Consider the following 27,338-nt stretch of genomic DNA (forward strand, 5'->3'; position numbering starts at 1 on the left):
AAATGTTTAATTAGGAAACACTAACGAAGCCCGTGTTGTCTATGCTGGGTTTAGAGGTTCTGTGTTAATTTGGTGTGGTAAAAACGTCCTGCTGTGTGCTGGGTTTAACTCCTGCCTCAGTCCTCTACACAGCCATAAGGGACAAGGCATCTCTGGAGCCCCGTGGCTTTGTGAGTTCCCTGAAGGCAGAGCCTAAATCCCCTGACAACACAGAAATCCCTTGGGATGCTGATAAAAGGCTGCTAATTAAGCCAAGCCATTTATTATGCTTTTTCAGAGGTATGTGCCTAATTGAAAACAACTCTAATTAGGAGGGAAATCTCTGTATTTTAGACAGTTTTCTTCAAATCTATATCTGAAGGGGGAAATGCTGCTACTGCAGTAAAAGGAGGAATTTGCTCTCCTCCCAAATGAAAGCATTTGTGGAGGGAACTGGATTTCACCAGTGCCTGTGTGAGCATGGCCCTGCCCCAACATCCTGATGCTGCTCAGCTTCCCCACCACAAAGCTCCTTCCTCCCACCAGCAATCAGCCACATCCCCTCCACTGTCCCTGTCCCCTCTCTGTGCCCATCCCCACTCAGCTCAGGGGCTTCTCCAAGATCTCCTCTAATGTCTTCACTGTCCTTCAGGCCCCCCATCCCCTCTTGTCCATCTCACCTGCACAAAGACCCAACTCCTGCCATGTCCCACCTCTCTGGCAGCCAGCTGTGGGATTTGTACACAGCCAGCTGGGAATATCTGGGGCTTGGTACCAGCAGTCCCAGCTCACTCCAGCAGCACAGAAAAGTGAGGAACAAGCCAGGTGGAGCCACTGCCACACTTCTGGGGACACCTGCATCTCCAGTCACATCCTGCCTGTCCCCAGTGCTGCTCCTGCCCTCTCTGGGGACAACGTGCCAGCTGCCACGCCACGAGCTGTCCCAGCAGGCACACTGGGACACAGCTGAGACCCGTGTCTCTCCTTGCAGGTGACGCTGCACACCGGTCTGCCGGTGCCCGAGTTCTACGCTTCGCGCTCGGCCATGCCCTGAGGATGCTCGCGGAGCCGGCTGCCTCTTCTCGGGGTGAGAGGAGCCAGCCCGTTCCCTCCTGCAGGACAAGGCTGGCCTGCCCAGCTGCCGGGTCCCTGCCCAGCTGCCGGGTCCCTGCTCAGCCTCTGGCCGGAGATGGGGAAGCAAATTGACCGAGGCTGGATACAGAGCATCATCTCCCCAGGGAGATGAAATAGAGGCAAAATTCTAAGGGATCAGTGGAGGGAGAGCCATTTCCAAGGGAACAGCATGGAGAGTGCTCCCAGGGCCGTGAGAAGGACTCGCTGCTGGGGTATCAGTGCCTGCTCTGTTTTCCCAGAGTGACTCAGGAGAGGTTTTCAATGTGCAGCCTCTGAGCTCATCACGGGCTCCAGTCCAGGGCTAAAGAAGAAAATGCTAATGTATGAAGTGCATCTCAGAAGGATGCTTGTTCCTTCCAGAGTGGGAATGTGCCCAGAACACCGGAGGTACAGGAAACTGCATCTTCCCTGCAGCATGTAAAACCAGCCTGTAAGTCATGTACAGCACGGGGAACAGCCCAGGGCCAGAGCATCTGTGGCAGTGGGACAAGGGGAAATGGTTTTATACTGACAGAGGAGAGATTTAGATGAGGTATTGGGAAGAAAGTCTTCCTTGTGAGGGTGGTGAGGCTCTGGCACAGCTTGCCCTGTAGCTGCCCCATTCCTGGGAGCGTCCAAGGCCAGGCTGGACAGGGCCTGGAGCAACCTGGGCTAGTGGAAGGTGTCCCTGCCCATGGCATGGGTTGGAACTAAATGATCTTTAAGCTCTTTTCCAACCCAAACCATTCCATGATTCTGTGATTCTCTTACTCTCTGGGTGGAAGCCAGTGCATGGATCTAATCTAATCTAATCCTGCCCTCTGGCACTGTGAAGCCATTTCCCCATCCTGTCACTCCAGCTCTCCCTCCAAAGTCCCTCTCCAGCTCTCCTGGAGCCCCTTCAGGCCCTGCCAGGGGCTCTGAGCTCTCCCTGGAGCCTTCTCCTCTCCAGGGGAGCACCCCCAGCTCTCCCAGCCTGGCTCCAGCCCTGGAGCAGCTCCGTGGCTCCTCTGGACTCACTCCAGCAGCTGCACATCCTCCTGATGTTGGACCCCAGGGCTCGATGGGGTCTCACCTGAGCGGGTCAGAGCAGCACAATCCCATTTCCTTGCCTTGCTGCCCACCCTGCTGGGGATGAGGCCAGGACAGGGAAAACAGCCTGGAAAGCCTTCGGGGCCATGGCTGGAGGAGGAGGGGGAGGAGAAAGTGTTGCGTGGAAGCTCGTATCGGATATTTTTGCCCTTGGGAGGAACCGGAGGCAGGGCAGGGCAGGGTCCTTCGGGCAGCCGGTGCGGGAGGCAGCCGGGAAGAGCCCGGAGCGGGGAAAACGATCCCACGCCATTTCCAGAGGGATTGCGGGCAGGCAGAGAACAGTGAGGAGACGGGGGGGAAAGGGAGGGGGCCGGGAAATGCTGCGGGGGAGGGCGGGGGACGGCCGGGCAGGAAGGGGCCGTGACACGGGGACAGGACCACAGGGGTGGGACACCTGGGACACAGGGCTGGGACCGTGACACGGGCACGAGGATGGATCGCGACAAGGGGGGACACACCAAGACCCTTTCCGGGTTTTCCCTCCGAGCCCGACGGGAATCACCTTCCTCGTACGTGCTCCGGGAGAGGCAATCCCGCGGGCGGGGCCACGCGTGGGGCGGTCCCGGCCGGGGGAAGCGCTGGGCGGCGGTGGCCGCTCCCGGAGAGCGCTCCGCTCCGCCCGCTGCGGGTGCGCCCGGGGGGCTCCGGCTCTGCCCCCGCCCCCTCCTCTGCACCTGCCCCGGCACCCCCTTTGTACATCCCCCCACGAGCCCCGTTTTGCGCATCCCTCTGAGACCCCCAGCATCCCTCCCTTTGCGGACCCCTCTGTGCCCCTGCGAGTTCTTCCTGTCTTTTGCACCCCCCTCTGTCCGTACCCGGGGTCCCCCTCCCATGGCACGCTCCTCTGTGACCCTCGGGGTCCCCCCTTTGCACGCCCCTCAGTGACCCAGCCAAGGGGTGGTCCCCGGACACACCCAGGCCACGTTCCTGGAGTCCCCCCTTTGCGCTTCCCTCTGTCCATCCGCGGGATTCCCCCCTTGTGCACCCCACTCCGTCCATCCCCGGGATTCCCCCCCTTTGTACCCCTCTCTGTCCATCCTCTAAGACCCTCTCTGTCCATCCCCGGGATCCCCCCCTTTGCACCCCCTTCTGTCCCTCCTCGGGGTCCCCCCTTTGCCCCCCCGGTGGCGGCCGCCGCTCCCGCCCCACTCGTGGGCGGCCCTTGCCGGGGCCCGTCCCCATCCCCGTCCCCATCCCGTCCGTCCATCCCCGGGATTCCCCCCCTTTGTACCCCTCTCTGTCCATCCTCTAAGATCTCCCCCCTTTGCACCCCACTCCGTCCATCCCCGGGATTCCCCTCCCGGGGCGGTGCCAGCGCGGGGCGGAGGCGGAACGCGGCTCCGGAGCCCAGCCCGTGTGTCCGTGTGCCCCCTCCCCGTGTCCCCGCAGCCCCGCCGCGATGTCGCGGCCGCTGTCGGACCAGGAGCGGCGGAAGCAGATCAGCATCCGCGGGATCGTGGGCGCAGAGAGCGTGGCCGAGCTGAAGCGGGGCTTCAACCGGCACCTGCACTTCACCCTGGTCAAGGACCGCAATGTGGCCACCCCACGCGATTACTACTTCGCGCTGGCCCACACCGTGCGGGATCACCTGGTGGGGCGCTGGATCCGCACGCAGCAGTACTACTACGAGAAGGATCCCAAGGTGGGAGCGGTGGGATATGGGGGGAGCCCCTCCGTGCAGGGCGGGGTGCTGGGAATCCCCCTCGGAGGGTCCTGGGTTGTGGCTGGCGTGGGAACCCCGTGGATGTGAACCCTCCCTCCGCGCTGGAATAGAGGGATTGGCGGGGCTCGGTTTTTCGTGGATTTAGGGCTGTTCCGGTAACTTTTCCGAGAGGAGGGACTGGACTTTACCAAGCGAGGCCACTGTCCTTTGCTCTGCAAAACAAACAGAGCCCGGCTTGGCCGGCAGCGGGGTGCAGGGCATGGGAACGCCGTTTGTTGTCCCGCGGCGCCGGCGTGGGTGCTGTCTACCAAAACCAACTCCAAAGCCTTCCCGGGGGAATTATTGGAAAGGCTTAAAGGCACCCGAAGCCAAGCAGGTCTTGTTTAACACAAGTGATGCCAAGCGTGAGAGATCCGGTTTGTGCAGGAGTTGCTGCGCTGCTGCTCGTCCCGCTGCCTTGCTCCGGGCTCTGCCGCGGGGGGATTAAGCCCTAATCCCCCTCCTGACACCTGGACGTCCCTGTCGGCATCAATTTCCTCCCTGCCAGCGCCTCGCTGGGACCGTGCCAGCCGCGATAGCTCAGCGCTCCCCCGTGTTGTGTAGGGCTGAGGAGAAGGAGCTCTAGCAGGGTTTGGGGCTGGGACTCTCCCGTGCAGCCGAGGGGAGCCGGGTGCTGCTGCCTGGGGTCTCTGCTCCCGGCTCTGCTGGAGTCAAACCAGTAAATCCCAGTGGATCCTGCCCGGCACATCCTGCCCGTGACAGGAGCGTTGGAACGAGGCGATCTTTGTGCTCCATCCCGACCCGACCCAAACCATTTTAGGACTCCAGGATTCTATCCCACCTCCGTTCCCCGCCCGACCACGCGCAGGTCCTGGGGAAAGCTGTGGAGTCAGCGACTTCCCCCTGCCTAAATCCTTCCTTAAAACCTGCCGGTGCTGACGCCGGGGCTTACACAAGGCCGGACCGGCCGCATCCTGCGCCCGCCGTGTCAGCGGCAGTGTCCCCTGCTGCCAGGGGACAGCAGAGGAAGCCCCATGTCCCCACAGCCACCGCCTGGCCCCGCCAGCTCGCTCGGTTTTCCGGTGGCTTTGCAGCCCGGAGTGACATTAGGAAACGGCTCCTCTTTAAAGTTTAACTTGGTGCTGCCACCATCGTGGAGCTGTCCCCACCCTGGGACAGGGCAACGGGGCTTGTCCAAGTGAAACAGCCTCCTCCCGGTTTGGGAAGGAGCAGGAGGGCAGGGCAGGGGCTGCAGGGCCACCCGGCAGCCACAAGCCTGGAATTCCTGCTGCAAACCACCCTGCTCTGTTGAAGCTGGGTTTTTTTCCTGTTTGTTTTTGAGATATCACACAATAGCTCCAGAGGAGCCTCCTCCAGCCCTGGGCACGGTGACCACGGGGTGCTTTTCTCTTCCAGAGGATTTATTACCTCTCCCTGGAATTCTACATGGGGCGGACGCTGCAGAACACGATGATTAACCTGGGGCTGCAGAATGCCTGTGACGAGGCTGTCTACCAGGTGAGCATCCCACGAGAGCTGAGGACCTGCCCTGGGAGGGATCCCTGTTTTCCAGCTCCTGGGAATGTCCATGTTTGCTACATTGGCTGTAAAGTGCTCCCTGAGCCACGGGGGATGGCTTAGGGAATAAAGGCTGCTCCAGAGCCTGCCCTTGAAAGGCTTGGAGCTGCCCAGCCTGGCTGCTGTGTTCTGGGGAAGGCAGCAGGATCCTGGAAGGACACTGGTGGTTCTGTGGATGAGGCTGTTTATGTCCATGATCAGTGGCAGGGAGGAATAAAACCTTGAATTAAGCCCAGCTGGGTGCTGGCATCAGGTGGCACTGGGGTTGTCAAAGGATTTTGGGTGGCTCCTTTTGTCCCCACCCTGCCACCTCTTGTGTTCAACATCATCAGATGTGGCCAGGGTGGTTGCACAAGGGCAGGAACAACTTCTGTGCAAACACTGCCAAGGGGGGTTAAATTTTTTATCCCCACTTGCTGCAACCAGGGGATATCAGGGCAGGGCAATGGCCCAAAGGTCTCCACCTGAGCTCCCCAAGGAACTTTGCATAGGCAAAACCACTTCCTCCTACAGCATCTTGGGCTGGAAAAATTAAATTTCCATGGAAAAGGGGTGTAGATGCTTCTCACCCTAAAGGGTGATGCCTGCAGTTGGGAGGAAGGGCACCTGGGTGTCTGTTCCAGAGGATGGAGGTGCTGAGGGAGCAGGAACACAGCACTTGGATCCTGTCCCCAAGGGATTGGGGTGCTGGGAGAGCAGGAAGGTGGCACCCAGGTGCCTTCCACCAGGAATAGGGGTGCTGGGGGTGCAGGAATATTCCACCTGGGTGGCTGCCTCAAGGGATAGGGGGTTCTGGAACAGGCAGGGAACAGGAACCTGGTGCCTGCTCCTGCAGGGCTGCAGCCATGGAGAGAGGGAGCAGGCCTGGGAATAACCTCAGATGCCTTGGAAGTGTCTGGAACCCCAAGGGCAGCACCCTGGTTATAGTTTGGTGCCAGCCACCCCCAGATCTTGCCCATGGCGAGGTCAAGGGTGTGAATGTCCCTTGTAAAGCCTGGTAGAGTGACCTTAAACATGGGAGATGGCCCCTGCCATGGCACAGAGACACAGCTGAGGGGGAGAGCAGCTGCTTTGGGTGCAAATCACAGTTCCCACCTGCACAGATGGGTCTTGTGGAATTGGGTGCCTTTCCAGCCCTCCTGGAGCCCACCTGCAAGGGATTGTGTGCCAGCAGTTCCTCCCCTCTGTGGGGCTGGGCACCCTGACAGTCTCCAGCCCCTCTCCTTTTTCCCATCTGTAGCTCGGGCTGGACATGGAAGAGCTGGAGGAAATCGAGGAGGATGCTGGGCTGGGCAACGGGGGTCTGGGCAGGCTGGCAGGTGAGTGACCCCCCCAGGTGGTGGGCACATCCCTGAGGGCTTTACATCCCCTGTGGGAAGTTCCTAATCCTGGGGGTTGTTGCTCCAGCCTTTCCAGCACGGAGCAAGGTGCTGGGAGGCTGCTGGCCCTGCCTCCTGTCCCTTGGAGCTTGTGGCTGTCCCAGGGAGAAGGTTCCATCTGCCAGGGCTGCAGGGCTCCCAGCTCACTGCTCTGCTCTCTCCTGCAGCCTGCTTCCTGGACTCCATGGCCACGCTGGGGCTGGCAGCCTACGGCTACGGCATCCGCTACGAGTACGGCATCTTCAACCAGAAGATCCGGGATGGGTGGCAGGTATGGATGGAGATGTGTGGCCCTCGCTGTCCCCTGGCACAGCTGGAGCCCCACATTCACCTCCTCCCCCTTAGATTAGGGGGTATAGACACTTCTCCTCAGCTCAGAGGCTGCTGCTGCTGTGATATTTAAAATTCAACAGATATTTTCGTGAACAAATGTAACTTCTTAACCCAGTGCAAGCTCACAGCTCCATCACTTGTCCCAAGGCCAAGGGTGGCCTTGCTCAGGGCCACCCCAAGAGCTGCTCCATGGCTGCCTGGAGTGGGTGAGGATGGAAGACTTGTGTTCCTCTTGTGGAAGAGGCCGGTTTGGAAATGCAACATTAGCAGTGCACCTTGAGTTTGTCTCCATCCCCATGGAAGGCACAGACACCTCAGAGTTCAGGGTGGTGCCTCCAGGCTGACCCTGCTGTGCCAAACTCCAGCTTTAGGGTGGACACACTGAGAGCATCCTCCCCTTGGCCATGAGCAGAGCCTTTCCCAGCCATCCTGGCCCAGCCATCCTGCAGGTGGGGGGACCCCCAGGGCTGGGTGGCCCTGTCACTGCTGTGTGTCCCTCTGGCAGGTGGAAGAAGCTGATGACTGGCTCAGACATGGCAATCCCTGGGAGAAGGCCCGTCCTGAGTACATGCTGCCCGTGCACTTCTACGGCCGCGTGGAGCACTCTGCCTCTGGTGCCAAGTGGATTGACACCCAGGTACAGGCTGGGGACAGGAATGTCCCTTGCATGGCTTGCCCTGTCATTTGGAGGACTCTCCCTGGCTGGCTGCACCCCAGGGATGAGTCCTGCAGAATCTCTGCTGGGAAAGTTGGGCTGGGATGGAAAAGGCAGTGGTGGGGCAAACTGGGGAGGAGGTGGACAGGGGGATGAGGACAGATTTGGCTGCTCGTCATCTGCAGCCAAGCTCTCCATCCCTGAAGTGTCCAAGGCCAGGCTGGATGGAGCTTGGAGGAATCTGGTCAAGTGGGAAGTGTCCCTGCCCATGGCAGGGGTTTGGAACAAGAGGGACTTTAAGTTCCCTTCCAACACAAGCCATTCTGGGATTCTACAAAATACCAAAAGCAGCTCCAGCAGGAATAAATTAAACGTAAATTAAGCTGCTCCTGACCTTTACAAACCCTGAGCACTTCTGACAAACACCAGCCAGCAGGCAGAGCCAGAGGGGTGTCCCCATGCAGGGGTACCAAGGACATCCCCACTCATGCAGGGACACCACCCTGAGCTCAGCCCTGAGCAGGAGGCTCTGTGGGATGGGAGGGCTCCAGCGGGAGCATGGTGGGGATCCCAGCCCAATTCCAGCTGCCCTGGGGATGTCACAGGTGGTGCTGGCACTGCCCTACGACACGCCCGTGCCCGGCTACATGAACAACACCGTCAACACCATGCGCCTGTGGTCGGCCCGCGCTCCCAACGACTTCAACCTGCGCGACTGTAAGTGGGAGCTGGGCGGGGTGGGGAGAGCTGAGGGGGTCCCACGCCCACCTCACCCTCTGCTCCTCCCCAGTCAACGTCGGGGACTACATCCAGGCCGTGCTGGACAGGAACCTGGCGGAGAACATCTCCCGGGTGCTCTACCCCAACGACAACGTGAGTCGTGGTGTTCTAGGGCGTCTTTTAGGGGTGGATAAAGAGTGTCCAGGAGGAGGGGGAAAGGGAGCAGCTCCTCACTCCAGGATGCTGCAGAGATGTTTTGAGTTGTGTTTCAAGGTGCCTGCAGTGCTTGGATGAGGGTTGATGCCTCTCAGCAGGATGAGTCTGTGCCCCTGAGCCTTGCCTAGAGTGAGTGGGGATGAGCAGGCCCTGCTGCAGAAACATTCCTTGAATCTCAGAATATAACATGAAGGCAAACTGCTGAATGCTGCTGGTGTTACCCTGGTGGGTGGCCCTTTGCAACCCTGGGACCAGAGGTTATTTGCACTCCAGCCCTCTTGCTCTGGGAGTTCCTGCCAAGCTGGCACAGAGATATGGTGGGACACACAGCCCTTCCCTAGCCATAAACTAAGCTGTGGAGCAGGGGAAAAAAAAAAAGGGAAGCTCTCCTTGTTCTGCATCCTGTTTAAGGCAGGTCCTGATAGTGTTTTTCCCATTTAATCCTCCTCCAGCCTTTCCCAGCTGGTAAGGAGAGCTGGGGGCACTGCAGCTCCAGTGGTGAGATTGTCTCCTGCAGCTTTTCCTTTGCAGACCAGCAGGTTGATGTTTTTTGCTGCATGAATAGTGGTGAAATCCTTGTCTTGGAAATAGCTCCTACAGCTTCCCTTCCCATTGTCCTGGTACCTTTCCTTGCAGCCAAAGTTCAAACCACTGAGAACAGGTTTTGACAATGCTCAGCTGGGATTTAACCTGTTTGTACCAGCACATCCCAAACCCTTGTACTGGAATCTGGGAAGCAAGAAGAGCTTGGGATTACACCTGATGTTGGGGGAAGCACACCCTGGGAAAACCTTCTGCAGGAACTGCAGTGAATCCTGCAGGAACCCTGCAGTTCCTTGCTCCTCTGCCCATAGTTCTTCGAAGGAAAGGAGCTGAGGCTGAAGCAGGAGTACTTTGTCGTGGCTGCCACCCTCCAGGACATCATCCGCCGCTTCAAAGCATCCAAATTCGGGAGCACGGACAGCGTCCGCACCGTGTTTGATTCCTTCCCTGACCAGGTACGAGCCAGGGCTGCTCCCACCTCTGCCTTGGAGCTTGTTTCAACACCTCCCAGAGCATGCAGATGTTTGTAGGCCCTCCGTGGGGTTCCCAGTGTCCCCACGTGCCACCCTGCTCTCCCAGGTTGCCATCCAGCTGAATGACACGCACCCCGCCATGGCCATCCCTGAGCTGATGAGGATTTTTGTGGACATTGAGAAGCTGCCATGGGATAAGGTATGGACACCCCACCTGGTCTCCTGCACTTGCACCCACCTGCCCATGGTGAAGGAGCCAGTTTTGTGGCTGCTGGGAATGATGTGGAGCTGTCAGGCTGGGCTTAACTGGTGTGAACTGGGAGGAGCTGGCTGGGCTGTGCTGCTGGACGTGGTGGGAGGACCAAGGGTGGGTTCTGGCACTTGAGGTGTGACTGAGCACTGGCTCTTCCCTGCCAGGCCTGGGGCATCACCAAAAGGACCTTTGCCTACACCAACCACACGGTGCTTCCCGAGGCCCTGGAGCGCTGGCCCGTGGACCTGGTGGAGAAGCTGCTCCCCAGGCACCTGCAGATCATCTATGAGATCAACCAGAGACACCTGGATGTGAGTGCCTGGGAGCCTGCTCTGGAGAGGGGGTCAGGATGAGGGGCATGCACAAACTGGTGATGTTGGGTGTGGGGCTGGGGGATTCCAGCTGCTGTTTTGGGAAGTTGATGTGTAGGAGAGCCCTTTCCCACCAGCACAATGCCATCCTGCAGTTAGTGACTGTTGAGAGGCTTCACCTGTTGCTTCAGGGACTTGAGAGCTGGCATTTCTTTGCTTCCTAAGTGCTAAATTCATCTTGGGAAAGATGATATTGGGAGTGGTTTGACCTCCTGGTCTGTCAGCACAAGGCTTTTGCCAACATGGCCTCACTGGCCAAGTGTGTGTCCCCAATCCCCTGTGTGTGGCAGCTTGGGGGGATCCTTCTATCCAGAGACATCCGTGCTGAGAAAGGGCACCCTTTAGAGGCAGTTTGCACCACCTCAACAGAGTAAAAGCCACCGCTCTGGCTGGTGTCAAATGCACTGGGGACGTTGCCATGGCCCCTCCTCGTAAGCCATGGGGTGGGACATCCCTCAGTGCCACCACCTCTCACCACCTCCCTGGCTCCACCGGCAGCACATCGCGTCCCTGTTCCCTAACGACGTGGACCGGCTGCGGAGGATGTCCCTGATCGAGGAGGGGGACACCAAGAGGATCAACATGGCCCATCTCTGCATCATGGGCTCCCACGCCGTCAACGGCGTGGCCAAGATCCACTCCGAGATCGTCAAGACTCAAGTGTGAGTGAGGGGAGGGCGGTGCTGATGGGTCACACTGGCCTGGGAAGGGGTGGTGGTGCCAGGTGGGCCAGGCTGGAGCTGTGCCATCCTCGCCCTCGCAGATTCGAGGACTTTGCGGAGCTGGAGCCGGAGAAGTTCCAGAACAAGACCAACGGGATCACCCCGCGGCGCTGGCTCCTGCTCTGCAACCCGGGGCTGGCGGAGCTCATCGCGGAGGTACCGGCACAGGGAGAGCGCCCTGCGGCCACTGAGCCTTCCCTGCTGAGCCCAGGGTGCCCTGGGAACCTCAACCATTCTCATCTTCTGGATGGTTGAGGAGTTCAGGGTCGAGGGAGGGGATTCAGCCCTGGGGTGTCCAGCATCCAGAAGGATGTGGAGCTGCTGGAGCAAGTCCAAAGGAGGCCATGGAGATGCTCTTGACTCCACCTGGCTGGGAGTGTTCAGCCTGGAGAAGGCTCCAGGGAGACCTTAGAGCCCCTTCAAGTGTTTAAAGGGGCACCAGGAGAGCTGGAGAAGGACTTTGGGCAAGGGATGAAGAGACAGGAGAAGGAGGAATGGATGTAGACTGACAGAGGACAGGTGGGATAGGATATTGGAAAGAAATTCTTCCCTGTGAGGGTGGTGAGGCCCTGGCACAGGGTGCCCAGAGCAGCTGTGGCTGTCCCATCCCTGGAAGTGTTTCAGGCCAGGCTGGACAGGGCTTGGAGCACCCTGGGCTAGTGGAAGGTGTTTCAGCTCGTGGCAGGGGGTTGGAACTGAATGGTGTTCAAGATCTCTTCTATCCCAAACCATCCCACCATCAGCATGTGCCCTTGCTCCTGTTGCAGAAAATCGGGGAAGACTACGTGCGGGACCTGAGCCAGCTGACCAAGCTGCACAAGTTTGTGGACGACGACCTCTTCATCCGGGAGGTGGCCAAAGTGAAGCAGGTGAGGGGCAGGGGGAGCAGGGAGCAGGGGCTGGTGTTCCCTGGGGGCTGACGAGGTCCCTGCCCTGGCCCAGGAGAACAAGGTGAAGTTCGCGCTGTACCTGGAGAAGGAGTACAAGGTGAAGATCAACCCTTCCTCCATGTTCGACGTGCACGTGAAGAGGATCCACGAGTACAAGCGGCAGCTGATGAACTGCCTGCACATCATCACCATGTACAACCGTAAGGCACCGCGCCCCGAGGGGACAGGGTGCCCCGGGGCTGCAGCAGCATCCCCGTGCCCCACATCCCACAGTAACCCTGCTGTTCTCTCCAGGAATCAGGAGGGATCCTGCAAAGCTGTTTGTGCCCAGGACAGTGATCATTGGAGGCAAGGTAAGTTGGGTCAGGAGTTTTAGAGATTTTTGGAGGAAGTCTTTGGAAGTGTCCTGGGGGATGTGGGTGCGGATGTCTCATGGGGCCACATCTCTACAGCTCCCTGACAGGAGGGTGCAGCTGGCAGGGCTCGGTCTCTTCTTCCAGGGAGAAAGGGACATGACAGAGGAAATGGCCTCAAGCTGTGCCATGGGAGGTTTAGATGGGATATTAAGAAAAATTTCTTCATCAAAAGGGTGGTCAGGCATTGGAACAGCTGCCCAGGGCAGTGGTGGAGTCCTCATCCCTGGAGGAACTTAAAAGACATGTGGATATGGCACTTGGGGACATGAGTCAGTGGTGGTCTTGACAGTGGAGGGGGAATGGTTGGATTCGAGGGCTTTTCCAACTTAAACAATTCCATGATTCCATGGTGTTAAGTCCACAAAGTTATCCCAAAAAGCACTGGAATAGCACTGGTGCTTCAACCCAAGCAAGTTTGGGTGGGGTTTGGACAACCATCTGCTGTCTGTGGTCACGGAATCCCCCAGAAATGTGGTGTAACACGTGTTGGATTAGGTGATGGGAACAGGGATGAACAGGTTGTTCCCTGGACACTGGGAGCTGGGTGTGCCCTGGCACCAGCCCTCCTGGCTCACCTGTGGCTTTTCTCCCAAGGCTGCCCCGGGATACCACATGGCTAAAATGATCATCAAGCTCATTAACGCTGTGGCTCAGGTGGTGAACAACGACCCCGTGGTGGGCAGCAAGCTGAAGGTCATCTTCCTGGAGAATTACAGGGTGTCCCTGGCAGAGAAAGGTACCTTGGGTGGGACATGCTGTGGGAAGAGTGTGTCCCTCCATCCCGTGGCTCCCACCATGGTCCTTCAGCAGGAAACAAACCCAAAGCTGGTCACCACGAGCCCCTGGTGTGTTTTGTTGGCAGTGATCCCCGCGACCGACCTGTCGGAGCAGATCTCCACAGCGGGCACCGAGGCCTCGGGGACGGGCAACATGAAGTTCATGCTGAACGGGGCTCTGACCATCGGCACCATGGATGGAGCCAACGTGGAGATGGCCGAGGAGGCAGGAGAGGAAAACCTGTTCATCTTTGGCATGAGGGTGGAGGATGTCACGGAGCTGGACAGGAAAGGGTGAGGGCTGGGGATGCCACAGGGCTGCCACCTCAGGTACCGGGGCAGCAGCACCATTTTATGGCCTCCTTCCCTCCAGGTACAACGCCCAGCTCTACTACGACCGGCTCCCCGAGCTGAAACAGGCTGTGGACCAGATTAAAAGTGGCTTCTTCTCCCCAAAAGACCCCAACCTCTTCAATGACGTGGTCAACATGCTCTTCCACCACGACAGGTGAGGTGCTGGGGTACCATCCATCCCCTGGCTGGGACCATGCTGCACGTGGATGATGCTCCTCAGGCATCATTCTCCATGGATGGCCATTGCCACATTAATGTCTTTGGGTACACAGCCCTTCCAGATGATTTGAGGCATCTCGAGGGCTTTCCTGGCCAGAGCACTGGTCAGCCATGGGCAGTGGGATTGGAGAAATGCTTTCACTGCATTTCCCTCCACGCCATTCAGGGTTCTTTACCAACAAGGCTTTAGGTGAGGTAATTTGGCCAGAGGCTTTGTGTTAGAGGACACCTGTCAGAGACGGGATTAGATCGATGTCTCGAGCCGTTTTTGGGCTGGGGTCCGGCCCGGCTCTCTGCTGGGGCAGTGCCCAGAGCCCTCAGCCTGGCAGAGCTGGTTTTGGGGTTCTTGGGACCCCTCTGTGTGTGTGGGGCTGGGGTCCGGCCCGGCTCTCTGCTGGGGCAGTGCCCAGAGCCCTCAGCCTGGCAGAGCTGTCAATCATGGCACCTTAGTATGTGAGGCTGTGGTAACCGAGCCTCTGATTGGCCGAGCTGCCAATCAATCATAGTGGGAGCAGCACTAACCAGCCTCTGATTGGTCGAGCGACCAGAAGTCCCACCTAGAGGCGGGCCCATGAAGTTCTGCGGGTATAAAAGGGGCTGAGGGCTTTATGGCCGACCTTGCCCTGACATCTTCCTTGGAGTTTCTACCTCACCCACACTGGAGCCCAGGAGTCGGTAGCTGTGTGGTTTTTCTGTACCTTTTCCTTCTTTCTCTCTCTCCCTCCTTCTCTTAATCCTTTCACAGAGCTTTATGGTAACATAACATCTTAAGGTTTTAAAGGTTTCCCAGTTAAATAGGCTAAGCAAATGCTAAATAAATCCTAAGTAAATGCTGAATACTAAATTAATGCTAAGTAATGCTATGATAAGTGGTTTTACGTTGAATTCAGCTTTGTATTTACTTTGAATACAATGTTGTATTTTTTGCCAAAGTTTCCTTAATTTGCTGTTTTTGCAAGTAAACTTTTGTGTGATTTTTACCTCTTGAGAGTATCTGGTGGGGATTTCTCCTTTGCACCAAAACGGGGTAAAGGAACGTTAAGTTTTAAGCCCTGGATTTCAGGGTCTGGGGTGTGACAACACCTCGGATCAGGCATCCTGAATTCCTATTTCTCCTGCTCTTGACTCCTCCTTTCTTCACTGCTACAGGTTTAAAGTCTTTGCCGACTACGAGGCTTATGTCAAGTGCCAGGAGAAGGTCAGCGAGCTGTACCTGGTGAGTGCCAGCCCGGGGACAGGGCAGGGAGCTGTGCCGGGACACAGCGTCCCATCCTGGAGAAGGAACGTGCTGGAGATGAGGCTGATCTCATCCCAGGGCATCCCTGGCTGAGAACCAGCCTTGGGGCCGAGCCCATCCCTCTCCTTTAGCCTGGAGAAAAGGAGACTCAGGGGTGCCTCTGCAACTTCCTGAAAGCTGGGGTTGGTCTCCTTCTCCAGGCAGCACTGACAGAACCAGGGGACACAGCCTCAAGCTGCACCAAGGGAGATATAGGTTGGATAGTAGGAAAATTTTTTTCATGGGAAGAGTGATAAAGTTCTGGAATGGCTGCCCAGGGAGGTGGTGCCGTCACCATCCCTGGTGTGTTTAACAAAGCCTGGATGTGGCACTGGGGGCCAGAGTTGGGTTGAGCTCTTGGGGCTGGGTTGGACTCCATGATCCTGAAAGTCTCTCCCAACCCGGTGATCCTGTGAATTCCTCGCAGAACTCCAAGGCCTGGACCAAGATGGTCATCAGGAACATCGCGGCGGCCGGCAAGTTCTCCAGCGACCGCACCATCAAGGAGTACGCCCGGGACATCTGGCACGTGGAGCCCTCGGACCTGAAGATCCCCCCGCCCAACGAGCCCCGGGACGCGGGGCAGGACAAGACCCCCAACGGCACCGCGGCCTAGGGGCCGGCGACGCGAGCGCTGTAAAATTCTCTGCTGTCTGAGTCTCTGTGTTTGCTGCTGCTGCTGGCTTTCCCTAGGGGTGGGCAGGAGGGGAGGGGTTTTTATAACGCAAGTGTTGTGTGTGGGAAGCGAAAGCACGTCGCCCTGTTGCTTGCATTAGGTGCTAAAAATAAAAAAAAAAAAAAAGTGCCATTGGAGTCCAAAGGAGGCTGTTTGATGGAGCCTGAAGTTAGGGTTGGGCTTGCTTCCAGCAGTGCTGATGCAGGGAGAGGGCTGGCCAGGGGTGGGGTGGGCAGCACAGCTGGATGCAGCTGGACACGGCTGTCCGGGCCCTGAAGCAGGATAGGGGGCTGCCAGGCCCATGTGTCCCCACCAGTGTCCCGTGGGATGCTCCCAGTCCTGGCTCTGGTGGCCCAGACCACATCAGTGTCTCCATCCCTCGAGTAACCTGCAGCATCCTGGAGGCAGAGGGTGACTTAAAACTTTCTTAGTAGTTTTTATTACTTACAGCAGTAAGTTCAGTGCCATGGGAGGGGGGGGACCTGGAGCGTATTTGAGGGAGCATGGGATCAATGCAGGCAGCAACTGGCATCACTTCATGTTTAAGAAGTCTCTGCAAGAAGATGTAATAAATCTTACACTGTGTCACTGACCCTCCTGTGCTGCGTCAGAGCCTGGTTTGTGATCCCTGCATGCAGGGCTTGGAGCATCTCTGCACCCAGGGCAAAGAGGAGCTGGTGTCCCCAGAGCCACCTCCCCAGGCTGAGGACAGGCTCAGGGCCGTGGGGAGAGACTGAAGTTTGGAAAGTGCTGCCAGCAAACACCGTGGGGAGGGGAAGGAAGGAAGGAGCAGGGGACAGGCAGCAGGAGAGGAGGCAGCAGTGGAAGGCGAGGCCAAGGCTCATCCTGTGCCCCCCCATTTCAGTGGAGCAGCACTTACTTCACCAGGGCAGGCAGCTCTGGGTTGAAGGAGATGTAGTCGTGGCCCAAGCCCAGCTTTTGGGGAAAGGTAATGAACTTCACCTTGGATTTGTCCTTGTAGGCTTCGAGTGCTGTCTCGTAGAGCTGCCACGGGGCAGGAGCGCGGTTACTGCACGAGCAGGGACCCCAAACCCCTCCTGGTGTGTGGCCATCCCCTCTCTGGCCACTTCAGCCTCCAAAGCCAGGCTCAAAGCCCGGGTGGCAGGTGCCCACCTTGTGTCCCAGCTTTGGAGGCACGACTCCATCATCTTCTGCGTGCAGGATGAGCAGGGGGCAGCCCAGCACCTTCACACTGCGGGCAGCAAGCACAGCCCTGAGGATGCTCCCAGAGCCAACAGGCCTCCAGGAGCCTCCCCGATCCCTGAGAAAATTCCCACAGCACCCTGAGCCCCCCAGAGCCAGCCTCATGCCCACCTGGATGATACCCATGCTGCTTGCCCTGGCATGGCAGCACTGAGCACACTAATCACCTTAACCCCCAATTTCAAAAGCACCCATAAAACAAATGGATTTTGGGCAGGCTCCTTGTGCTACAAGGGGAGTGCCAAAAAAAGGATGGTGGATTGTGGACTTTGCTCAATAATCAACCTGATACCTGACATTATGCAAACAAAAAGTCACTTCCGGAGTATGAGTAAGCTGGGTAAACACAGGAGGGCAGGAATTTCAATGGGTTGATTGACACCTCTCCTCAGCCAGGTGGTCCTGGCATCATTCCACAGCCCCTGGGCTCTGCTGTGCCCCTTCCCACCAGGAACTCACTTCTCGTCGCTGCGGAAGAACATTCCTGCCCGAGCCATGGAGTCCAGGATGAGGTACTCAAAACCTGGGAACTGCCGGTAGACCTGGCAGGGAGAGAGTTTGGGGGTGCTAAACCACGGCTTGGATTCAGCTGTGAGTTGGGGGAGACCCAGGAAGCTGGGGCTGACACTGCTGGGGGAGCCCCCAGACCCACCTTGGTGATGGGGATGTTGGCGGCTGCGTCTCGGATGTTGGTGTAGGGAGACTCCAGGACAACAGCATCAACCTGGACCCCTGAGGGCAGTGAGGTGGCAGTGGGCATGGCTTTGAGGGGCTGTCCCCCTGCCAGGCTGCTGCCACACCCCCTTCCCAGGCAGCAGTGAGGCCAAGATGTCCCCATCCCAGTAGGGAGGATAGGGAGGGATCCTCATCTCCTCTGCGGCCCCAAAATCAGGCCAGGGCAGTGCAGAGCCTCAGGGTGACACTGCATGGGGACAGCTCTTACCTCGCTCCTCCTGCAGTTTCCTCGCTGCATTGATGGCAATCCTGTGACAGGAGAGGTGACAGTGAGGGGGAGCAGCACGGGGGGGACACACGGCTCCCTCAGGTTCCCCTTGTTGGCTGCGTTTGGCTTTGCAGGGGTCTCCACCAAGGAGCTGCTCCGAGCCCTTGGTCCATCCCCAGGTGCCACCAGTCTGGCAGCAGCGTCACAGGGCACAGGGTGGGCTCTGTGACCCCATCCCGCCCCCTGCACCTACCCTGTCCCCAAGGAATGTCCCCAGAAGAGGATGCTGCTGTTCCCACTCCGCGCTTTCACCCAGTCATAGAGTGCCAGGACATCTGTGGTGAAGCCACTCTCTGAGGGGTGTCCAGTGGAGTCCCCATAGCCTGTGGGGGACACAGCTCGGTGTCACGACCCTGGTGGGGACAGGCCCCAAGAGGGGGATCACCCAGCAAGAGGCAAGGGGACAACTTTACCTCTGTAGTCGAGAGCCAGGATGTGGAAGTCAGCAGCCCCCATCGTCTGTCAGAGCAGCACTGAGTTATGTTCTGGCAGGGGATGCACCCCAGGACCCCTGGGCATGGCCTGTTCGCTCTGCTCAGGGTCTCTGTGGGGTCTCCAGGGCCAGCAGGAGCCTTACTCCCAGCAGGTCCCAGTGTCCCCACAGGCCACCACTTACCTTCAAGAACTGGACACGGTGACCGGCAGCCCTGATGGGGAAAATGGGGTTAGAGCTCAGGGAGACCCCAAGGGACCCTCCCCTCCAGCAGCAGTGCAGGTGAGGAACCAGGTGACCTTATCCCAGAAGGGAAGAGCTGGATGCTGTGGGGTGGGTGGATTTTGACTTTTCCCTTTATTTTATAGGGATTCTCATGACTGCTGGGATCAGAAATCCCTGCAGCAGCCCCAGGCCCGGCAGCACTGCTGGCTGCTGCCTCGAGTTTGCTGCTTCTCACCTCACCTCAGCCATCCTGCCCTGCCCCTGGCCCTGCAGCAGCAGCTCAGGAACTCACCTGGTGCCTCCATTGCCGTGCAGGTAGATGATCACGGGGTGAGCATCAGCCAGGGCCTCCTCGTACCAGCGCTGGTCCTTGCCCTGCGCCTCGGCCCCTCTGCTGCCTGGCACCGTGTGCCTGGGGGGACAGGGCGTTACCCCGGGGGCTCCACTGGGACACTGCTGTCCCCCGTGGGATGCTGAGGGTGTCCTGAGGACGTGCTGCTCACCAGATGCCAACTGTGACGCCCGGCTCGGTGGTGAGGTACAGGTTGATGGTGTTGTTCACCAGCAGCTCCGGCCGCCGAAAGTCCACGAAGAAAGGGAAGGCCACTGGTGGAGAAACCACAGCCATCATCCAGAATCCTCCTACCCAGCTGCTTTCATACAAGTCTTTCCAAACCAGCATGTTATTTGTTCTGAATTATCAAGGGCCATGCTGAGGCAAACGAGCTGAGCCCTCTGCTATCTCCTCCCACCCGAATTTCTATCCCTGCTGATGCTGAGCGTGCCTGGGCGTGTCGTGACTGCAGGCAGTAAACAGGGTCGGCAGCAGCACCTTATTAGAGCTTGCAAAACGCGGGCAGAGATCCCTCCGTGCCTCCTCTGCAAGCCCAGGGCACAGCAGGATGAAAACCGTCCTGGTGCCACCATGGCACGGTGCCACCCATGTTTTGGGGGGGTCTGCAGCAGCCAGCTGAATGCCTGGGGGGGTTCTCCCGGCCGGGACAGCCCCGGGACACTCACGGAAGTTCAGGTAGACGAATTTGTTGAGCACGCTGGGGAAGAGGCGGATGAGGAAGGGCAGGCTGGCGTAGGTGAGGAGCGGGGCCAGGAGGAGGGTGCGCAGCCATGGCAGCCACCAGCGCCGGGCCCTGCGAGGGAGGCACGTGTCAGCACATCCCCTCCCATCCCCAGGGATTTGGGGTGCAGCTCCCCATTCCCAGTGCCAGCCATGAGGGTTGGATACAGCTACAAGGGCCTGAGGGTGATCCCAACCCCTCTGGGAGTGGGAGCTGGATCCACACTTCGCTGCTGTGCTTGGCTCTTGGGGACGGAGCCAAGGTGTCTGAGCAGCCCCACGGTGACACAGGGTGACACAGGCTCTGATTTGGTCCCACGCCCTCCCACGGGGCGCCTGGAGGCAGGAAAGGCAGGGAAGGTGCCAGGAGCTGCAAGTCAAACCTGCAATAAGGGGCAACCGATACTCTGTGACAACACCCGAGCCCTGGCTGGCCAGGCACAGCCACCGATGTGCCCCAAGCCTGGCACTAAGAGCTTCTGCAATACTCCAGGGACAAGGAGGAAGGAGGGAAAAGGGGCTTGGGGGTGATGTCCCCCAGTGCCACCAGCACCACCTCCAACAGTGCCCTGCCATTCCAGGGCTGCCCCACGGTTCTGCTCAAACCAGGCCCCACAAGTGACCCCAAAACCCCATCAGTGACCCACAAGTGATCCCAGACCCAGAGGTGACTCCAAACCCCATTAGCAATACGTGACCATAAGTGACCCTAAAACCCCATTAGAGACCCACAAGTGCCCCCCAAACCCCATAAGTGACCTACAAGTGACCCACAGGTGGCCCCAAACTGCCCCACAAGTAATCCCAGAACACCAAAACCTCTAAGTGACCCCACAAGTGACCCTAGGACCCCATCAATGACCCTAAAACCCCATAAGTGACCCCAAACCAGCCCCAGGTGGAAAGGAAAGCCAAGAGCTGCAGCTTTCCCAACATGAACATCCCCTGTGGGCTAATGGTGATGGGGAAATAATGGAGGATTTAGGGCAGAGGGCTGCGATGGAGCCAGGCACAGCCCAGTCCCTGCCAGGCCAAGAGCAGGGTCAGAAAGCACCCAGCCCATTCCCTGCCCTGGGAATGCCGCAGGTCCCTAAGGAAGGACTGCCCAAGGGGTGCCAGGTCACCATGGCACCTGTCCCCAGGGAATGGGGACAGTCCCAGGACGGGCTAGGATGGCGGGGGAGGCACAGCTCCTCAGATCCCGGTTATCCCCCAGGACACGGGGCTGGGCAGCCACGGGACAGCCGGGAATGCCCCGGAGGGGCGGCAGGGAATTGTCAGGTGGCACAACACCCGCTGCAGGTGAGCCGGGCACCGCGGGGACAGCCCCGCCACGGGCCACCGACTGCTGGGACAGCAGGGTGACAAGCCACAGCACGGCACCGGGACAGCAGGGTGACACGGCCACACGGCCACTGCACGGGGTCACGGTGCTGGCAGGGTGACACGGGGACACGGCCGCAGCGTGGAGTCACTGTCATGGCAAGATGATCCGGGGACACGGCCACAGCATGGGCTGGCGCCAGCGACAGGGTGACATGGCCACGGCAGCGGCGACAGACACGGGGTCACGGCCCAGCAGGGTGACCAGGCCACGGCGTGGGGACACAGGAGCACGGGGTGACAGCGCCAGCACGGCGGCACGGCCGCGGCACGGGGACAGAGCCGCGGCACGGGGGACAGCGCATGAGACGCGACAAGGGACCGGGGCCGGGGACACGCGGCTCGGGGGAGCGTGGCGGTGTCCCCACGGTGATGTCGCCACGGTGATGTCCCCAGGGCGGCGGAGTACTCACCGCCCGTGCCGGGCCACGCCGAGCCTGCCCTCCGCCCGGCCAATGTCGCCGCTGCCGCCGCCGCCGCCGCCGCCGCTGTCGCCGTCCCCGCCGCGCCGCCGCATCGCTGCGCGCACGACAGCGCCGACAGGCCACGCCCACCGCGGGGACACGCCCCCGTCACGGGGACATGTCAGTCACTAGGCCACGCCCATCGGCCACGCCCATCCGGGAGTCGGGGATGGGGCGGGGACAGGGCCACCCTCGGTGTCACCGCCCGCGCCAGGGGACTGGGGGGACCCGGCCGGGCTGCAGCCCTGTCCCCCAGGGCTGGCTGGGTCCCAGGGGTCTCTGGCATGGTGGCATTCCCTTGTCCCCCAGGGCTGGCTGGGTCCCAGGGGTCTCTGGCATGGTGGCATCCCCTTGTCCCCCAGGGCTGGTGGGTCCCAGGGGTCTCCGGCATTGTGGCATTCCCTTGTCCCCCAGGGCTGGCTGGGTGGCATCTCCTTGTCCCCCAGGGCTGAGCACGCCTAGAGGGATGATGCCATCAGGGTGGCAGTCCCCTGTCCCCCACGGACCCCAGGACATCTGTAGCTCTCTGTCCCCCCAGGACAGGCAGGTTTAAGGGGGACCCCAGAAAATCTGCAGTCCCCAGTCCCCCAGGGACCCCAGGAGATCTGCAGCCCCCTGTGACCCAGGGCTGGGTGGGTTTAGAGGGGACTCTAGAAAATCTGCAGTCCCCTGTCCCCCAGAAGAGGCCAGGGGGAGCACGTGGCCAGCAGTAAGGTGACAAACCAGAGACAACAGCCTTGCCACGGGCAAGGAGCACAGAGGGAAAGCTTCCAGGTTAAAAAATAAAAATAATTTTTAAAATGGTTTAACACTAAAGCTAATCTTGTCCCAAGGATTCAGCAGGAAGAGTGGGAACCTGCTGCTGCCTGCCCTCCCAGCTGAGCCTCCCACCTGCAGCTCTGTCAGGGTGAGTCAGCTGGGCCTTTTCAGGATAGATCTTCCCACCAGGACAGAGATACCCCTGTGTCAGCAGGATTCCCTGTGCAAGCCTGCCAGGTGCAGGAGGATGTGCTGCTGGAAGGCACCCGCAGCTGGGCCAGCCCTTCAGCACCTCACCTGTCAGTGGGGCCAGGGACCCCATAAATCAACTGTGGCAGGGCTGGGGACAAACCTTTTCCCAGAGGAGCAGCCACCCAGGCTGGCATTTGGAGCTGCTTTTATCCAAAGTTAAGACCTGTGCTGCTTTTCCTGAGTTGGAATCATGGAATCCCACAATGGTTTGGGTTAAAGGGGCCTTGAAGATCATCCCATCCCACCCCCTGCCATGGGCAGGGACACCTTCCACTGTCCCAGGGCACTCCAAGCCCTGTCCAGCCTGGCCTTGGACACTTCCAGGGACCCAGGACACCCTGTGCCAGGGCCTCCCCACCCTGACAGGGAACAATTCTTTCCCAATATCTAATCTAACCCTGCCTCAGCAGCAAAATGCAAATCCACAGACAAACAGGTCCAGCCAAGCCGGGGCTGTGGGCAGGCACTGCGTGTTCCCCACCAGCAGCTGCTGCAATAAGGTGGCACAAGGCAGCCCCGAGCTGCTCTTCCCATGCCTCAGGGGCAGGAGAACGGGGGAAATGACCAACAGAGCCAGCTGCTTTCACAGCCAGAGCTTTTCCTTCCATCCCCAATTTTTCCCCATTCCCAGCTGGTTTCACAAGCCAGAGCTTTTCCTTCCACCCCCAATTTTCCCCCATTCCCAGCTGCTTTCACAGCCAGAGCTTTTCCTTTCACCCCAAATCTTCCCCCATTCCCAGCTGGTTTCACAAGCCAGAGCTTTTCCTTCCACCCCCAATTTCCCCCATTCCCAGCTGGTTTCACAAGCCAGAGCTTTTCCTTCCACCTCCAATTTTCTCCCATTCCCAGCTGGTTTCACAAGCCAGAGCTTTCACCCCCAATTTTTCCCCATTCCCAGCTGCTTTCACAGCCAGAGCTTTTCCTTCCCCCCCCAATTTCCCCCATGCCCAGCTGGTTTCCCAAGCCAGAGCTTTTCCTTCCCCCCCCAATTTCCCCCATGCCCAGCTGGTTTCCCAAGCCAGAGCTTTTCCTTCCCCCCCCAATTTCCCCCATGCCCAGCTGGTTTCCCAAGCCAGAGCTTTTCCTTCCCCCCCCAATTTCCCCCATGCCCAGCTGGTTTCCCAAGCCAGAGCTTTTCCTTCCATCCCCAATTTTTCCCCATTCCCAGCGAGTGCTGGGGCTGCAGCTCGGCAGTGAATTCCCATGGGAAAGGTGATCCCCAAAAACTCCAGCGATGCCCCCAGGACTGGGCAAGGTGCCAGAGAGCTCTGGAGCTCCAGAGGGCTGGAATGGGCTGGCACGGAGCTCGGGAATGCTCACCAGCATGGAGCAAATATTTCTTGCCATAACGATCCAGCCCAGCAAACGCGGCAAACACGAGGTTTTCCTGGGCTGAAGGGAAAATGCTCGGGTGGAATGAGGCAGGATGAGGCCCGGGAGGCGGCTCTGGAAGGGGATTGTGCGCTGGGAGCCGGACGTGGGATGGCAGCAGCGAGCCGGGGAGCGGCGGTACCACTGCGGCTGAGCAGGGCTCGCCTTTGTTTTGTGCAAAAAATAGCAAAGTTTGGGCTTATGTCATTCCAAACTTCTCCCGGCACCAGCTGGGAGATGGGGAGGTTCCCTCCAGCTGTTGGTTGGTTTTTGGTGGTTTTTTTTTTGTTTGTTTGTTTGGGTTTTTTTTCCTACAGCATCTTTTCCCCTTTATGTTTTGCTGATGGTTTCATGGTTTTTGTTGGTTTTTTTTTTTTTTTTTTTTTTTTTTTTTTTTTGTTTTTTTTTTGTCTTTTTGGTTCTTTGGCTATTTGATGACCCTCTTCCCCCTGTCCTGGCCGGGGTAAGGGGTTCCTGTGCCCAGCAAGGCACAGCTGGAAAGACCCCAGGAATGCAGGAGCAGCTCCCAGCTGCCCCCCAGCTCCCCGCGCGGCAGCCGGACTTTTCCTCGCCCTAGAACAAAGCACCCCATTGTTCGGGGAAAATGGGAAGGAAAGCGTGACGGAGCAGCCCGAGCCAAGCCGGGAGGGTGTTCCTGCAGGAGCCGGGCACCCACGGCCTCGCACAGGGGTCACCCACCCGCTGCCCCCGATTTTGGGTGGCTCCGTGCCAGCCGCGGATCCACCGGCGGCTGATGTCCTGCAATCCCGGTGTTTCCCAGATGTCCCGATTTTTGTGACGCCGTGGGTTGCTTGAGATGAGGTTTCCTTCCTATCTGGCTGTAAATGCCATCCTGGAGCGCAGCTGCTCGCTGGGAAGGGGGACTCCAAAAATAGGTGGGAGGGTTCTGTGTCTGGCCCGGCTCCGCGGCTCCCTAGAAATGCGCTTTTCTCCTATGGGAAAAATAAAATCAGGATGCCCCTGCTAACAGCTGGTCCTAAAAATGAGTCAGGAATTTGCACTGGGATGGTTTGCAGCGCTCCTGAGGCACGTCCCTGTGGGACTGGGACATGGGGACAGCGAGCGTGCTGCCTGTCCCCGTCGCCTGCCCATGCACGCGTGTGGCCCGTGGCTTTGTTGGGGGACAGGGGGGACTTTTCGGGGCTGTCACTTGGATTAGAGAGGCAGGAGGAGGAGGGTGAGGGGGATAAAGGTCCTGGCACTCGCCGGGCTCGCAACAAGACAAAAGCACCAGATGGTTCCAACTTCAGCATAATACGCGGAGAAAAAGTGTTTGAAGCGGGGATGGAAAAGCAAATGTGGAAAGAGAGGGAGAAAGGAAAGAAAGAAAAACCCTCAGCGAGTGTCAGAGCAGAAGAAAGCGGCGGAGAAAAATGGCAAATGTTAAAAAACGCAGACAAAAAGCCCTTGGCCGGCACAATGCCACGGCTGCTGACATCTGTCCGGCAAAGCCTCTCGCCAATGGGCCCCTTCCCTCTGGAGTCACCTTGCCTTGCTGCTGTCACCGCGGGGACACGGCCACATCCCTGGACAGGGCTGTGCTGGGTGTTGGGGACACTGTGCCACGTCCCACAGCCGCAGCGCTGCCCCGGGGCAGGTGGCAGTGAGGTGCCAGGTGACGTGCAGCAGAGCTACCCTTAAATATTTTATTACAATATTCTATTACAATACTTTTGGAGCTCTTTACGCTGTCACCTCACATGTCCCAGATGTCCTGGTGTTGTAGCAAACCCACCCGTGGCTCTGCTATGGGGCTTTAAGCCTGGTTTATGATCTGAGCGAGGTTTATCCAACCCCCTGTGCGAGGCTTTTGTGTTTCCCTCGCTCCTCACCACGAAATTTCTGAACCCGCAGACCAGAGCCGCCTTGAAAAAGGGAAGAAGGCTAAAAAGTCATGTCGCCCTTGGCATTTTCATAAAAAAAAAAAAAACAGCAAAAATAATCTCCTGCCATTGCTGGAAAGCGGATTGCAGCGTGGGTGGAAGCCCTTATTAGCCATGAGAGGATCCACAAGCCTTGGGGACCGCCGGCTTCCTGCGGCTCGGCTGGCGCTGAGCGGGAGCGGGGGCGGGCGGCGGCTCCGGCTTCCAGCCGGGACTGCCGAGCTCTAAAAGAGCCTGGAGTTCTGCTGGAGCCTGTGGCTGCCGTGTCACCGCCCCAGGGCTGCCCTGCCGGCTGGCTGCTGGGGCAAAAAGGGGTCCTTGGCTTTGTGACCCCCCCAAAGTGAGTGAGGGGCGCGGGTGGGACAGTGCAGAGCCACCGCTGGTGGAAGGGGTGGGTGTCACAGCACAGCAGCCGTCCTGTGTCACGGTGACACGAGGAGAGTCGGGATGTTGTCCCCCAGGACCAGGGATGGCAGGGAGCTGGGGTGTCATGTCCCCTGGGTGGGGGACAGTGGGGTGGCATGGTACCCTGGAATGGCAGGGAGCCAGGGTGCCACGTCCCCAGGGTGGGGGACAGCGATGTGTTGCTGTGACCTTCAGGTGTGGGACAGTCCAGGTGACGTGCCATTGTTATTTTGGGACAATGAGGAGCTGCAGGGCCGTGTCTCCTGGGGGGCAGGACAGCGTGGAGCCGGGGTGATGCCACCCTGGGGGACAGGACAGCAAGGACCCAGTGGTGTCCACTTGGCTTGTGGGAGGATGAGAACCAGGGTGATGTCACCGTGGGGGACAGGACACTGGGGAGCTGGGGTGGTGCCACCCTGGGGTGCAGGACAGCAGGCAGATGGGTGATGCCATCTGGGGGACAGGATGGAGCAGGGGTGATGCTGCTCTGGAGTGCAGGGCAGCAGGAGCCAGGGTGATGTCCCCGTGGGGTGCAGAATGATGGGAACTCAGGTGATGTCACCCTGGGGGACAGGATAGTTGGGAGCTGGGGTGATACCACCTTGGGGAGTGCGATGACAGGAACTGTGATGATGCCATTTGGGGAGATGGGACATTGAAGAGCCACTCTGAGGTGTGGGACAGTGGGGACCACGGTGGTGCCACCCTGGGGGACAGGACAGTGGAGAGCTGGGCTGATGCCACCCGGGGGTGCAGAACAGCAGGGAGATGGGATGATGTCCCCTGGGGTGCAGGATGATGGGAACCGAGGTGATGCCACCCGGGGGACCAGGACATCGGGGGCCGAGGGCTATACTATCCTGAGGTGCAGGACAACCGCAAGCTGACGCGATGCCACCCTGGGGGACACGACAGCAGGAAGCTGTGGTGATGCCACACTGGTACAGAACAGCGGTGACACGCTGGTGCCCCAGAGCTGCGGGCCGCCCCAGCAGACCCCCGCAGCCGCCCCTTGTGCGGGGGGGCGTTCCCGGGCGGTGCCGCACAAAGGCCGCCGGTCCCCCCGCCCCGGGGCCGTCCCGCACCCCCGGGGCCGCCCCCGAGCCTCGGCCCAATAAACGCGGCCGCATTTGAACGCGGCGC

General features: G+C 59.1%; 3 protein-coding genes across 24 annotated transcripts in view; 2 read left to right on the plus strand and 1 right to left on the minus strand.

The window, feature by feature from the left end:
- Nucleotides 1-1,039, plus strand: part of TRIM9 (tripartite motif containing 9) — a 67,745-nt gene extending 66,706 nt beyond the window's left edge. For all 21 annotated transcript variants that reach the window (XM_041458484.1, XM_041458492.1, XM_041458485.1 and 18 more), the window contains one exon: nt 971-1,039. In XM_041458484.1, coding sequence (XP_041314418.1) covers nt 971-1,033 — 63 coding nt within the window. In that variant the 3' untranslated portion in view covers nt 1,034-1,039. The remainder of the gene's footprint in view (nt 1-970) is intronic.
- Nucleotides 1,040-2,356: 1,317 nt separating this feature from the next.
- Nucleotides 2,357-15,970, plus strand: PYGL (glycogen phosphorylase L). 2 transcript variants are annotated; one of them, XM_041458529.1, is made up of 21 exons: nt 2,357-2,465; nt 3,574-3,826; nt 5,264-5,365; nt 6,666-6,744; nt 6,972-7,075; nt 7,643-7,774; nt 8,398-8,509; nt 8,583-8,665; nt 9,583-9,726; nt 9,851-9,943; nt 10,162-10,308; nt 10,867-11,030; nt 11,132-11,246; nt 11,858-11,959; nt 12,033-12,180; nt 12,275-12,333; nt 12,991-13,132; nt 13,259-13,466; nt 13,546-13,680; nt 14,895-14,961; nt 15,449-15,970. In XM_041458529.1, the coding sequence occupies exons 2-21, from the start codon at nt 3,584-3,586 to the stop codon at nt 15,635-15,637; spliced, it is 2,568 nt and encodes an 855-aa protein (XP_041314463.1). In that variant the 5' UTR covers nt 2,357-2,465; nt 3,574-3,583; the 3' UTR covers nt 15,638-15,970. The 2 variants fall into 2 exon arrangements, with proteins under 2 accessions (XP_041314463.1, XP_041314462.1); XM_041458528.1 differs by lacking the exon at nt 2,357-2,465 and adding an exon at nt 2,504-2,693.
- A 139-nt stretch (nt 15,971-16,109) lies between these two features.
- Nucleotides 16,110-21,557, minus strand: ABHD12B (abhydrolase domain containing 12B). The gene is made up of 13 exons (XM_041458530.1): nt 21,454-21,557; nt 19,603-19,730; nt 19,086-19,188; nt 18,875-18,994; nt 18,541-18,571; nt 18,338-18,383; nt 18,118-18,247; nt 17,865-17,905; nt 17,574-17,653; nt 17,381-17,463; nt 16,832-16,910; nt 16,578-16,702; nt 16,110-16,250 (listed from the first exon to the last, which is right to left on the minus strand). The coding sequence occupies exons 1-13, from the start codon at nt 21,555-21,557 to the stop codon at nt 16,229-16,231; spliced, it is 1,092 nt and encodes a 363-aa protein (XP_041314464.1). The 3' UTR covers nt 16,110-16,228.
- Between the last annotated feature and the right edge of the window lie 5,781 nt (nt 21,558-27,338).

This window comes from Pyrgilauda ruficollis, unplaced genomic scaffold (genome assembly GCF_017590135.1).
Source record: "Pyrgilauda ruficollis isolate IOZ18807 unplaced genomic scaffold, ASM1759013v1 scaffold129, whole genome shotgun sequence".
In the NCBI taxonomy this organism is placed as follows: domain Eukaryota; kingdom Metazoa; phylum Chordata; class Aves; order Passeriformes; family Passeridae; genus Pyrgilauda; species Pyrgilauda ruficollis.

What these genes read in the sequence shown, in the direction of transcription:
- PYGL (XM_041458528.1), top strand. Translation starts at nt 2,617, where the DNA reads ATGGATCGCGACAAGGGGGGACACACCAAGACCCTTTCCGGGTTTTCC. An exon ending in AGAAGCTGCCATGGGATAAG is followed by an intron (nt 9,944 to 10,161) that starts GTATGGACACCC and finishes CTTCCCTGCCAG; the next exon opens with GCCTGGGGCATCACCAAAAG. An exon ending in CAGTGATCATTGGAGGCAAG is followed by an intron (nt 12,334 to 12,990) that starts GTAAGTTGGGTC and finishes TTTTCTCCCAAG; the next exon opens with GCTGCCCCGGGATACCACAT.
- ABHD12B (XM_041458530.1), bottom strand. Translation starts at nt 21,557, where the DNA reads ATGCGGCGGCGCGGCGGGGACGGCGACAGCGGCGGCGGCGGCGGCGGC. An exon ending in GGCGTCACAGTTGGCATCTG is followed by an intron (nt 18,995 to 19,085) that starts GTGAGCAGCACG and finishes CTGTCCCCCCAG; the next exon opens with GCACACGGTGCCAGGCAGCA. An exon ending in ACCGTGTCCAGTTCTTGAAG is followed by an intron (nt 18,384 to 18,540) that starts GTAAGTGGTGGC and finishes CTGCTCTGACAG; the next exon opens with ACGATGGGGGCTGCTGACTT.